Source organism: Paralichthys olivaceus, chromosome 21, assembly GCF_024713975.1.
Source record: "Paralichthys olivaceus isolate ysfri-2021 chromosome 21, ASM2471397v2, whole genome shotgun sequence".
NCBI classification, from domain to species: domain Eukaryota; kingdom Metazoa; phylum Chordata; class Actinopteri; order Pleuronectiformes; family Paralichthyidae; genus Paralichthys; species Paralichthys olivaceus.
In genome coordinates, this window is record NC_091113.1 from 15133786 (window position 1) to 15145978 (window position 12193).

The following is a 12193-nucleotide window of genomic DNA, read 5'->3' on the forward strand; positions in this document are numbered from 1 at the left end:
ACACAGAAGCATGTCAGCGTCTACACATCTACCACTGGTATTGATAAAAAGCATGGGAGATTGTGCTGTATGATAGAGGGGCCCTGTCAGTGAGGGCAGGCTGGCAGACACACAGCTGCAGCTGGCTCAGAGAACATCAACATGTCATTGGTGAGGAGCCGAGGAACACAGCCGGTGACAGGTGTGTCCCTCCGCCACAGTTACTCTCCAGCTCAGGTTAACCCTGTAGGAGGAGCAGCGGATCTAAATGTGGTTCCGTTCCTGAGGTGACAACAATATAACACACACACACACACACACACACACACTGATGCGCATTATGATCGCAGTGCACTCCTTGTGTAGTCATGGGTGTGAGGCATGACCAAGCACAACGTCTGAGCTTTCAGAGGGATTGACTTCATGTACATGTGCAGACATGTTTAACTTATCCGCCACATTAGTGTGAGAACTTGTCTTTGTCATCACAGGATTCGTGTTTGATCCGTAAACACTGATTCCAAGCGGCATTTTAGCTAAAAGCTGCTCGAGTAAAATAGTCCGAAGCACATGAAAGGCGAACCACTACCGTAAATAGAAGCCCCGCAGGCTGATTGAGCGCGAGATCCTCCAATCACAGCGGCAGCCGGGGGAGCTGTTGATGACGAGGGCGGCCCGCAGCCAATAGGAACACACTACTGGGTGTTGACCTCTGCGAGCCGCATCACCACCTCCTCCGTGTCCGTGGCGGAGGAGCGCTATAAAACCAAAGGCAGCTCGGGCTTTAAAGGGCAGAGTTGTAAAAACTCCCAGGCTGTGGGGAGTCAGCTGTTCACCTGAGAGTCGGACTCGAACCTAACCCCACCGACGCTACATCGCCTGGAGCAGACGCTTCTTTTTTTTGTACCTCCTGTAGAAAGCGGCGCCAGCGGCTGAGAGCGTGAACGTCCACCGGAGCGGACTGTGCTTAGAGCGAGGAGGAGCGGCCGTTCATTTCCATGTAAGTAAATGTGAACGTCGCCACAACACTGGTCTCCACTGACTGAAACACGTCTGTGAACCTAACGGAGCTCCGCTGTGCTGCCACCCGGCTCGTTAAAAACGCTACGCACCCTTCCAATGCACGAACACGACCGGGAGTCCAGGTGAGAGTCGACGTTTCCGTCCCTGTCGCCATTGTCGTCGTACGTGTTTGACGATGTCGCCGTGAGCTGATAAGCAGCTGAACATTAACAGTGTGTAGCGGTTAGATAGCTAACATGCTACACTCACACCCATCCACTAACTCGACAAGCTAATGCTCGTCGCTCGCTCGCGCTGACAAAACGAGTCGTTGGATCGATCGTGGCCAAATGAAACGTGCGTGTTTAAGATCTGCATTAGAAATGAGGTTGTAGCCGTGGTCAGACTTTGAATGATGATTATGTAACAGCGGCTCTCGTCGCAGGCTCGTACGTGCTCCTCTGTCCGACTGCAGCTCGAGAAGAGCCTCGGGTCCGTGTTTTTTCGTGAAGCTCTTTCTCTCCTCCGAGGGTGTTTTGTCTCAACATGTCCGCGTGCCCACGAGCCGATCAGAGACCCTTGTGACTATTGACACCTGTTATCAGATCCGACGCCCTCCGCAGAGGTCAACCGTGGTGGCTGTCACACCAGACCGCTGGGGAGCACACACTGCTGACACCGTCTCTGAGTCAGTGGCCTGTGTTTATTTATAGTTGTTGATAATGTAGTACCGCTGAGATGCAGCGCTGCTGTGTGAAGGGGACAGTGGGTTGTGTAAACGCTGTGCTGAGTGGATGCAGATTCATTCTGGTTTACTAATTTATCTGTGGTTTTCCTTCTGTTGTTTCAGGATCCTGATTCTAACCCTGCTAAAGGAAGGATATCCGCTTTGGCAACACGTTTTTACATCACCATCGCCACCTTGGAGGTTCTTGACTTGCTCCGAAAAAAACGACTCTGTGACGGAAAAAGAATCATCGCCCTCTCCACTGAACCAGCTATGCAGCTTGAAATTCAAGTAGCACTCAACTTTATTATTTCCTATTTATACAACAAACTCCCTCGACGACGTGTGAATATCTTCGGCGAAGAGCTCGAAAGGCAGCTGAAGAAGAAATATGAAGGCCACTGGTATCCGGATAAGCCATACAAAGGTTCAGGGTTCAGGTGCATCCATGTAGGGGAGAAGGTGGACCCCGTGGTGGAGCAGGCAGCCAAAGAGAGCGGGCTGGACATTGAAGACGTCCGGAATAATCTCCCTCAGGATCTTAGCGTGTGGATCGACCCATTTGAAGTCTCCTACCAGATTGGAGAGAAGGGACCGGTCAAGGTGCTATATGTGGATGATAACAATGAGAATGGGTCTGAGCTGGACAAGGAGATTAAGAACAGCTTTAATCCTGAGGCCCAGGTCTTCATGCCAATCAGCGACCCCGTCGGGGCTTCCTCAGAATCCAGCTCTCCCTCCCCTCCCTTTGGGCAGTCCGCTGCCGTGAGCCCCTCCTTCATGCCACGCTCCACCCAACCCTTAACCTTCACCACTGCCACCTTCGCCGCCACCAAATTCGGCTCCACTAAGATGAAGAGTAGCGGCCGTGGTAATAACGGCAACAACAACAGCACCAGTAGCAGCAAGGTGGCCCGCACCTCCCCTACCAATAACCTGGGTCTGAATGTCAACACCCTGCTGAAGCAGAAAGCCATCTCCACCTCCATGCACTCACTGTACGGGCTGGGCCTGGGTCAGCAGCAGCAGCAGCAGAAGGCTTCTGCCCTTTCTCCTAACGCAAAGGAGTTTGTGTTCCCCAGCCTCCAGGGCCAGGCCAGCCCTGGAGCCGTGTTCCCCGGGGAGGGCTCCCTGGGACTCGGCCCTCTGCAGTACAACAATGCCTTTGACATGTTCGCAGCCTACGGAAGCCTCAACGACAAGTCCCTTATGGATGGCCTCAACTTCAGTCTGAGCAACATGCAGTATTCTAACCAGCAATTCCAGCCAGTCATGGCTAACTAAACTCATCATCAAGATGTTATTTATGAATGATGGTGGCTCAAAGAAAAGGAAAAACAAAGTGCACACTTAGGAACTGGACTTTCAAGGATAGTGTCTAGTCAGTGAAGCGCATGTGCCCAAGGGTGTTTTTACTGTGCCCCCTTGAGTTTGTTTCTACTGAAAGCTTGTTGTACAAACACATCCAAGCTTGGTTACTTCAATTCAACATGCATCATTGTTTTTCTTTTTCCTTTTTGCCAACCAAGCACAAATTTTTTTACTATGTTGAGAAAAAAATACTCCTAAAAAGTAAAAAAAAAAAAAAAAAAATAAGAAAACACAAGCTTCAAGTTTTGGCCTCTTACAGTATTTTAAAGGTGGTAAGACAAGGCTGATTTTTATGAATTGGCACTACTAAGTGGGGTTACTTGGTCTTTTTCTAATTGTATAATTTAATTTAGTACAGAGTTTGTAAGATATCAGAGTATATATTGTTTCTATGACATGGTGTTGCATTTATATCTTTTTACTACTCCAGTGATCTGTGATGGCTGCAGCAGCTTTTCCTTATTTTTTTCTCTTTTTTTAAAGATAATTGTTAAAGAAATCCATCTTTAAAAAAAAATAAAAATACATCAAATATTCTAAAGATTGTGTACAGAGTATTCCTTAGTGGTGGAATTCAAGTGTAGGAATATTTGCTTTTTCTGAAAGATGAATTGTATTTTCTGTTTAAGAGGTTAAAAGATTTTTGCTATACTATGGACAAAAATGTAATCGTATGAATATTAATTTTGTACCTACATTGTGCAATACTTGATAAAAAAATACGGTATAACAAAGTATTTTGAGTCAGTGTCTTACATGTCAAGAGGGACTGAAATAGTTTATATTGTTAAGTTTGTATTAAATGCTTAAAAATTATATGCTTGTCTTTATTTTTTTTAATTTCATATTTGCACCCTGGTCTTTTTAATAAAATAAACTACAGTTGAACATGATCTGTGGAAAGCAGACTTTATTTATTGCTTGTTTTACCTCCACACTGTGTTTTTAATATTTAACCAGTAGCAGACTTTGTCACCGGGAATCCTCAGCCTGAGCAGCTAATAGTGACAGTCACATGCTGGGAGTCGCCACTCTGTCATGAGGGAGACAGGAAGTTCAAAAGGAATGGAAACCTAACTGAGGCAGCATAAAGCCTGGAGCTCATGTGCTGTAAACTTTCAGGTTTTCTTTTTAAAGGCGCAGGTTCATTTCTCTGTAATCTGGGGGTGTAGCCTTGTGACATCACAGCTGTGAGGACAGGTGGAGAGCTATTTATGATCTGTCCCACTCATTGTACCAGAGCGAGCCGTCACATTTCATTATAAAGCCTGGTCCAGTCGGTCTTTGTTTATTTTAAGGCAGACATGTTGGTGTTCACGGTGAATGTTTACAGTATAAGTGTGTGTGTGTGTAGTAATCACTGTGGTGGGCTGTATCATGGGCTTTCATGTCACGTGAAGGAAGGAGTTGAGTAAAGAACAAGCCAAACATTCACCCAGGTTTAGAGCTCCAGCAGCTTAACTCACAGAAGACATAATCACATTTGCAATTCTGTATGACTCAAAGGTCAGAGGAGAAAACAGCTTGTGTGTTTTTATTCTTAAACCATTTCCTCCTCCCTCCTTTTGTCAGAGACTTGTTATGTACACAGATGTTGTTAAGGCTGAGCAAACGTAGGTGCATGAACTCACAAAGCCTGTTTTAGATGCTCTTAAATGACTAGATTGTGTTTATTTACTTAAGTATCTGACCCAACTTACAGTGTGGCAACCACTCTGATTCTGATTTTCTGTAATGCTGTGAAAACACTAGGAAATGTATAAAAATACACAATAGAAGATAAATTAAAAAAAGGTGTAATGTGATGAGTCGATTGACTTATATGGTGGTATCAGTTCTGGAACTTAAGTAATTGACCTGTACTTCTTCCTCCACTGCTTGGAAGTAAAGAGTGCGTCAGTATCTACGAATTTTGTATGAGGCAATGAAATCCAAACCAAAGTTAAGCTTGGTGTGGCAAATAAATTGCCCAGAAGCGCCACCGTCGCAAATGAATTCCTCCGCAGCTCGGAGGTGTATCCCATGGAGGATTAGAGTGTGGAGAGATTTTTGAGCCGGCTGCGATTCCACCCTCGTAAGAAACAGAGGCATAAAACATTCCTGGTAGATGCTGTGTCACTATGCAAAGAGAAAAGAGATACCGGTCTTTGCTTTCATAACTGGTTTCTAGTCAGTTTCTGGTCCATAACACACCTCTTTTTTTGTTTATTAACATCATAAGACTGCAGTTTTCATTAGAATATGTAAAAGTCAGTGTAATGCTAGTATATTATGGTGGTCAGTAAATACTCTGATGCTGTCCACTCAGTCTCTATATTTGGAACGCTTAACTCTGAAAGCCCATTCTGCATTGTGTGCAGTACTGTAATTAATTGGGTCGGCCTGTACCAGCTCAAATTGTTGCCTTTCAATAGGTATTGAAGTTGTTCGAGCCTCGCTATGGAACACAATATTCAAACACACACACACACACACACTCAGTTCCACATGACCACCTCAGCTTGCTGGGATAAACAGGCCCACAGATGGTCTGGTGTCACACCAGCTGGGAGACTCCCAGGGTACGGGGTGTTGCCTTGCTGTGACTCCATCTTGTCTGTTCCAGAGTGTGCTCTCCCCCTGCGTCACAGAGCTATTTTCCTGCCATGAGCTTCACATATTACACAGTGGTCCTTATCGTGCTGTATCTCTCTCAAAGAGGCACACCCAGCCGGGCATTGGAAATGTAGGACTGCTGTTTGCACCTGAGGGTGTTTCTCAGCTGACAGGACTTTTCTGTTCAAATGTTGCTTGACTTCCATGCCAAGTAGAATATATAACAGTGTAAAGAATCACCATTATAAACAGAATTTTTGCTTGTGAAGTGACAGTGTCGGAGGTTTTTGACCTTTTTGGATTATAGGCCACTTTCATGTACACTAAGAATTGTGCTTTCTGAAGATAAAAACAAACCCAATTATCTCCAACTAAAACTCATTGATTAACATGTGTCTATTTAATCATGAAGTTCTGGTTTTACAAGGGACATTTCCATAACTTCCTGTAACCTTGTTTTCACTGTGAACATGTATTGTTTGTATATAGATTTTTGTTCAAATGAAACCAAGGAGCTTTATAAATGAGTCGAATTTACAGCAAAGTTGGTTGTTGATAATACAGGGTCAGGCAGTGTTGCCATGATGTACGATAACTATCTTATTTGTATGATCATTTTCCCCTCTGTATGATGTTTGATCAATAATGCATGATGTACGATCATTTGATCATTTTATAACACTTATAGTATTATTATTATAGACAGTATTATCAGTTGTAATCTGGATGATGTCTGTGTTTATGCATCTCTTCTAACGTGACGTCTTCCACAGCTACCAAACATCAGTATTGAGCATCCCGTCCCCACTCTGGTCACAAATGTTCCTCCAAATACGATAATTTGAACCTATACTACAACATGTCCCATGTGACAACGCTGGGGTCAGGTCAGGTGTGTCCCTCTGTTTCCTGTCTTTGTGCTAAGCTAAGCTAACCAGCTGCTGACTATGGCATACAGACACAAGAGGGATATCAAACTTCACATATAATTCATGACTAAAATGAGTGGTATTTCCCAAAATGCCAATGGGTTATTTAGGAGAATTTCAATTTTCCAATGAGGTATTCAACAGTTTCTAAGATTCAGATCTTTATGTCCTTTCTCCTATTTATGTCCTCTGTTTACATAAACATCCTGCTGAAAGGCTTTTAAAAGAAAAAGCCCATCACCTTGGAACAAACAACCACAAATGCTGATGAGATGAGACAATAGAAAGAAGCAAGAAAAAGTGCAATGGGAAGAATTAAACTGAATTACATGCCACACAGGCAGACTCTTTTCACTTGTTCAAACAAACACATGTTTTAAGCCTCAATTCGAAGAGCCAAATGGCTGATGTGCTGTAAACACAGAGTTTACAAGGCAAAGAGCGAGCCAGAATTAATCAAGCTAAACTGCAGATTATGCATTTGTACTGTGTTTTAACACAGCAGTGTGTATCACAAGGCTTCAAACAAAGACAGATGGGTCAAAGTATTTTAGAACAATACCAGGGAAGAGGGAGAGGAGCTGGGAGGGAAGTGCAGCGTGTTTTGAATAGTAGTTGATACCAGATGAGGATTTTAGATCAGTGGGACGGAGGTGATTCGCAGAGAATATTACATTTTTCCATCCTGTCTCAGGTCGTCTGTAGGTGCTGGTACGTTTTGACCTTGATCAGAACTCACACTTCTATATTAGGCCCGTGATCAGGGCTGTTGCCTTCACGGACGATAGGAAGTGGTGATAGCACCTGTTCCTGGTTATTGAGTTTGGCATGTACAGCGCGGCGATGACATTTTTGAGGCTCGTGGGCCAGAGATACCGGCACACTGGCAGGAGGCACATCTGCAATTCAAGGAAGTTTAACGTTCCACTTGATTGAAAGATGGAAATAAAAAAGAAAAACCAAAGAGAGAAAGAAGATAAATAGGATATAAGGAAGCTCCATCCAGTCTGTGTTGTTCACTGATAAAGCCGGAGCAGAGGCTTTAATGAACACAGGCTGTGCTGTGTTTGGCCAGCACAGAACCTCAGTCAGTCGCCGCTTTCAAGTGCTGCCAAGTCATTTTAGTGGGGATCATCCATTCGACCCTATTCTTATTCCAAGCCAGACAATCATTCAACCTAAAAGCACTACATCTCAGCTATGTGGAGTCACAAACCATATTTCATTGTGGCTGTATAAGCCTGAGAGGAAAGGTAAGAGTCAAATGCATTGTTGTACTTTCTGTCTCCTGCTCTGCCGTTCCGTCTCTGTTTGTTTTGGTTCGGAGGCGCAGTTGAAGGTTACAGTATCGAAAGGGTGGTGCACACTTCAATAGGTTTAAAAATAGACCTTGCAGGGTTTCTGCGTCATCACAGGAGAATCCTCCTCTCCTAGTCCTCCTCCTCCCTCCCACTCCAACCAGCCAACCATGGCCGACTTCACAGCAGGGGCTACTTGTATGCTAATAGAGCATGGAGCAATTCTTTCCTCTCGCACCTGCATCACAACCAGCGCTGACGTCATGCCCGAGGAGGAATGAATATCCTTTTAAAGGAACCCGGGTGGATCCTGCTCTAGAGTTATGTAATGAAAACAGGCCTCTCAAGTCAGAGGTATGAGAAGAAGCTAGAAAAGCGAGCATATCTACTGGAGGAAAAAAAAGGGTGAAGGAGACAAAGGAGGGAGATTCAAAGATGTTTTTCTGACTACTAATAGCAAACCATGTAGCCATGACAACACATTTCCTTCACCTTTTCATGCTAATAATTGTTTGCTGGAGCAGGAAGAGTGCACTCGCAGCTGAATTAGGTAACTCAGCAAGAGAAAAAAAATGCTCTGGAAATGTCTTGCTTTCACAGGTATAACCTTATTTATTATGATGTGGGAGGCTGAGAAAACACTTCAGGGTCCCACAGGTATTTACTCCTATACAGAGAATCAGTGGGAAAATGGCAGTGTCAGGAGTTTCCACAGTGGTATATAACAGAGATAATGGGGGCAAGATCAACTTGATTTAACTCCACTGTTTCCATTAATCTGAAAAAAGGGATTGGATGTATCTGCCCAGCGTTTTTACTGTATACATAGATATATGTTATCAATATGTTATCAAGTACTGATACGCAAATGTGCTTTTCTCCATTTCTGTCAGTTCCATTGTTACTGCTGAAATTATTAGTCGATTCATTAATTAGTGCACTAGGACACATTCAATCAATTACAATGCAGCTACCCATGCAACCAAACATTTAAGTGATGCTATTTTCATGATGCAGTAAATGTTAAGGCACAAGGATAATTTACATCACACAGAAACTCTGTGTCTCAATTCAAGAGTGAAACAGTCTTCAGAGGCTGCATTTGAAAACTAGGCCCCCCCATTTTGAAGGTTCCTTTAAATGCAACCAATAATTGCATCTTTTCATCCCCGAGGAAAGGCCAGCCTATCCCAGGATTCATTGTGCTTTGGTGACAAATCGTTTTTAAAGGTTCAGGGTAGGTGAAAGGGAACTATTGGCAGATATTTAATGTAGAATAATCCTCATGATGTCTCACTAGTTTGTTTCATCTAAATTGTTTGAATTGTAGTTTTCTTTACCCCAGAAAATACCCTTTATATTTAAATACTTTATATTTACATGGAGGGGGTCCTCTCTACGGAGGCCGCCATGTTTTTTACATTAGTCCAGACTGAACAAACTAAACACCTTTTGAGTTCTGATGACAACTGAAGCTACCACAGGTTCTTTTTCATGTTTGGAAGGAGAGGGTGAGGTGAGGGGTGTTCAGCTGCAACATGCAACTTCAACACTAGATACCACAACATTATACACACTGTACCTTTAAAAGAGGTTATGACATCCAATCCTTGAGTATCATGCTTCAACTCAAAGTCACAGCTAACAGTACACATGTTTAAAAACCAAGGAGTATTAAAATGTTTTGTCCTCTCCAATGCAGCTCTGTTGCTAGGTAACAGCAATAAGGGTGGGACAAGCTGGAGACAATCACAAAGGTCCTCTGTAGACCAGACCGTCGTATTCTGATTCAGCCCTCACAGTCTATCTGTTCCATTAAGTCCGCCTCCTTTGTGAGCTGCGTAGTCCACGTTCTCAGAAGAAGGGGGCCCCTGAATTGGGAAACAGCTAATGTTGTCTTTAAAATGTATTTTGGCAGCTATGCTTTAAAAGTCTGACAAGCTTCGGTGGTGTTTGTGGAAGGAATGTTGATGGTGAATTTCAATGCTGAGCCCCAGCAGCAAAACCAAAACAATCAGGACTGCAAGGTAGAAAAAAATGCATCTTTTATGTTATTTGAAATTTGGGTAAACAACGGCTTTAATCATTTTTAGAGACATTCTGACCACAGGATGTTATCTGCTCCTCACTGAGGCCTAGTTGTGATGAGGCACATTTGTATACATTTGTATGATTACTGTGGCCACACCTCCTATAAGGCTTTTCTTGGTGGTGTGTTTAAGAACAACCGGGCATAATGGAGAATGGTTTGTTGTAATACATCTTTCTCTCACCCTGCACCGGTATCTCTCCATTTTTGACTCATCCAAACCCCATCATTCTCTCCAGAGCCTGGGAAGTTTGTCGTGTATTTGATGTTCCCCGTCTGTGTAATTTAATCTCAGTGATTCCCTGCAGCTCTCTCCGACCATAAACCTCTGCTCTAATAATAGGAAGCCCAGGCACAGTCTCCTCTCTAATCTCTGCCTCTGTGTGTGGATGTTTGTGTGTAACTGCTCTTGCCTCTGCACCGTAGAGATAAGGCTGCATTTGTTTTGGCCACTCCGACACCAGGCTAACTTTCTCTCACAAATTGCAATAGTGATACAGAACCAGGGAAGAAGGGAAGTTGGAGGCTGCGGGTGATTGATATGAGGAAGACCAGACCCTTGCAATTTTGCTGTTGTTGCTATGCAGACCTCTCTATTGTGCATCTTATCAGTCACCTGATAAGATGCACAAATACATGGTATTAGTGTTATGTGCAGCATTAAGACATGAGGCAGGAATTTCACCAAGTTAAGAAGTGGCTCTGTTGGCTTTCAAAGCTCTGTCATATGTGTCTGGAGCAGTCTACTTCTCAAAATCAGCTGTAGCCTATTTAGGAAAAATCAAAACATCTTCCAAATATGGTTTCCTTCCGCTCTAGATTTTTTTTATTTCATGGAATAGGGAGAATTGAATGTGGAAAAACACATGATCTAGAAGTCTGAGTCTTTGTTGTTATGATGTCCCATTTTCTTATTTTTTCTGTATCTGCTGATACACAAAACAGCATTCATGATGAGCTTCACGCCAGAAATGATCCTCAGCACTGAACCCAGAGATTGTCTGCCTGTCAAGCTTTGGATTCAACCACATGCTGAAGTGTTTTGTTTCGGCCTGTAGAGCCAACAAAATGCCCCAGCCAACATTGCAAAAGGTAGTGTTACATTTCCTCATCCTCAAAACGTATTCATGCATCCAGGCAGTTTTTTATGCTAAATGGTCATTTGAAATACAAGAACAACGGTGTTCATTTAATACTTAATACTGTTTCCCACAGACTGTATAGGAAGAGGGACAGAAGCTGTGTCACAATTAAGGGGCTGCATCCTTCGGAGACTGCATTTGAAGACAGATTGCGACACAGCGGCGCAACTAAACTGTCACAATTTGGAGTCTCCTGACAAACATGTCCTTCCACCCCAAAGATGCAAAGATTCACTAGCTAGCTACAGCTTATACAATAAATTTGCTAGCTCTTGTCATTTCAGAAGAAAAAAATCTACTTGTCATCGACTAAAACATGAAGCTGCTTTGGTCTACGATTGATTTTTTTCCAAACATAAACATGAATTTGTAATGTTAACAATGCATGAGCTTTACAGCTTAACAACAGTAACTGATGGTGGCAGGGTTTGGCTGCAAGTCATAGGCTTTCAGAGCGGTGGGTGTGTTCGACAATTGCTGGTGCAAATCGTCATGACAACAACAATCACAGTTTCATGCTTGGGACACACAACAAGACAAAGGCTTTCAAACATGACACAGGTATCAATACAATGCTTAAGAGAAGTGCATGGGGAATAAAATCAGAACCAGATGAACTCACACGACACGGGTATAGCCACCACCTCTCCCTCTGCTTTCACATTAACATGGTTTGATTGGCTTGTGCGTGAGTTTGTTTGACCACAATTTGACTGGTGTTCCCATTGCAGCATGATGTTCACCTCTGCTCAACTTCTGCTGTACACAGCATGAGCAGCATGATGCAAAGGAACCACAATGCAGTTTGGCAACAGATTACGTCACCCTATTCAAGATGAATCAGCATGGAGCGTTTCGGTTAATGTGTCCATCGCATATGTGTGAGTCCAGTGTACAGTGTGGTCACTAACCAGTATGGTTCGAAAAAAATCCAACACTATTCCTCTTCCTTTGATTATCCCACCCCTCTTAATTATTTAAAAGGATGATGGACTGAGGAGTGATTAGATAGAAAAAAACACAGAGAAGTGATGTAAAGGCTGCTCGCTTCTGTTTGCTCT

General features: G+C 43.4%; 1 protein-coding gene and 1 long non-coding RNA gene across 3 annotated transcripts; both read left to right on the forward strand.

The window, feature by feature from the left end:
• Positions 1-717: 717 nt before the first annotated feature.
• On the forward strand, positions 718-3972 carry tob1b (transducer of ERBB2, 1b). Of its 2 annotated transcripts, none has more exons than XM_020083439.2 (2): positions 718-979; positions 1832-3972. In XM_020083439.2, exon 2 carries the CDS (start codon positions 1982-1984, stop codon positions 2990-2992), a length of 1011 nt encoding a protein of 336 aa, XP_019938998.2. In that variant the 5' UTR covers positions 718-979; positions 1832-1981; the 3' UTR covers positions 2993-3972. The 2 variants fall into 2 exon arrangements, with proteins under 2 accessions (XP_019938998.2, XP_019938999.2); XM_020083440.2 differs by having other exon boundaries at positions 769-1124.
• Positions 3973-9664: 5692 nt separating this feature from the next.
• LOC138406188 (uncharacterized) lies at positions 9665-11583 on the forward strand. The gene is made up of 3 exons (XR_011239788.1): positions 9665-9928; positions 10936-11082; positions 11206-11583. It is a non-coding gene; the product is annotated as an uncharacterized lncRNA (long non-coding RNA).
• Positions 11584-12193: the final 610 nt, after the last annotated feature.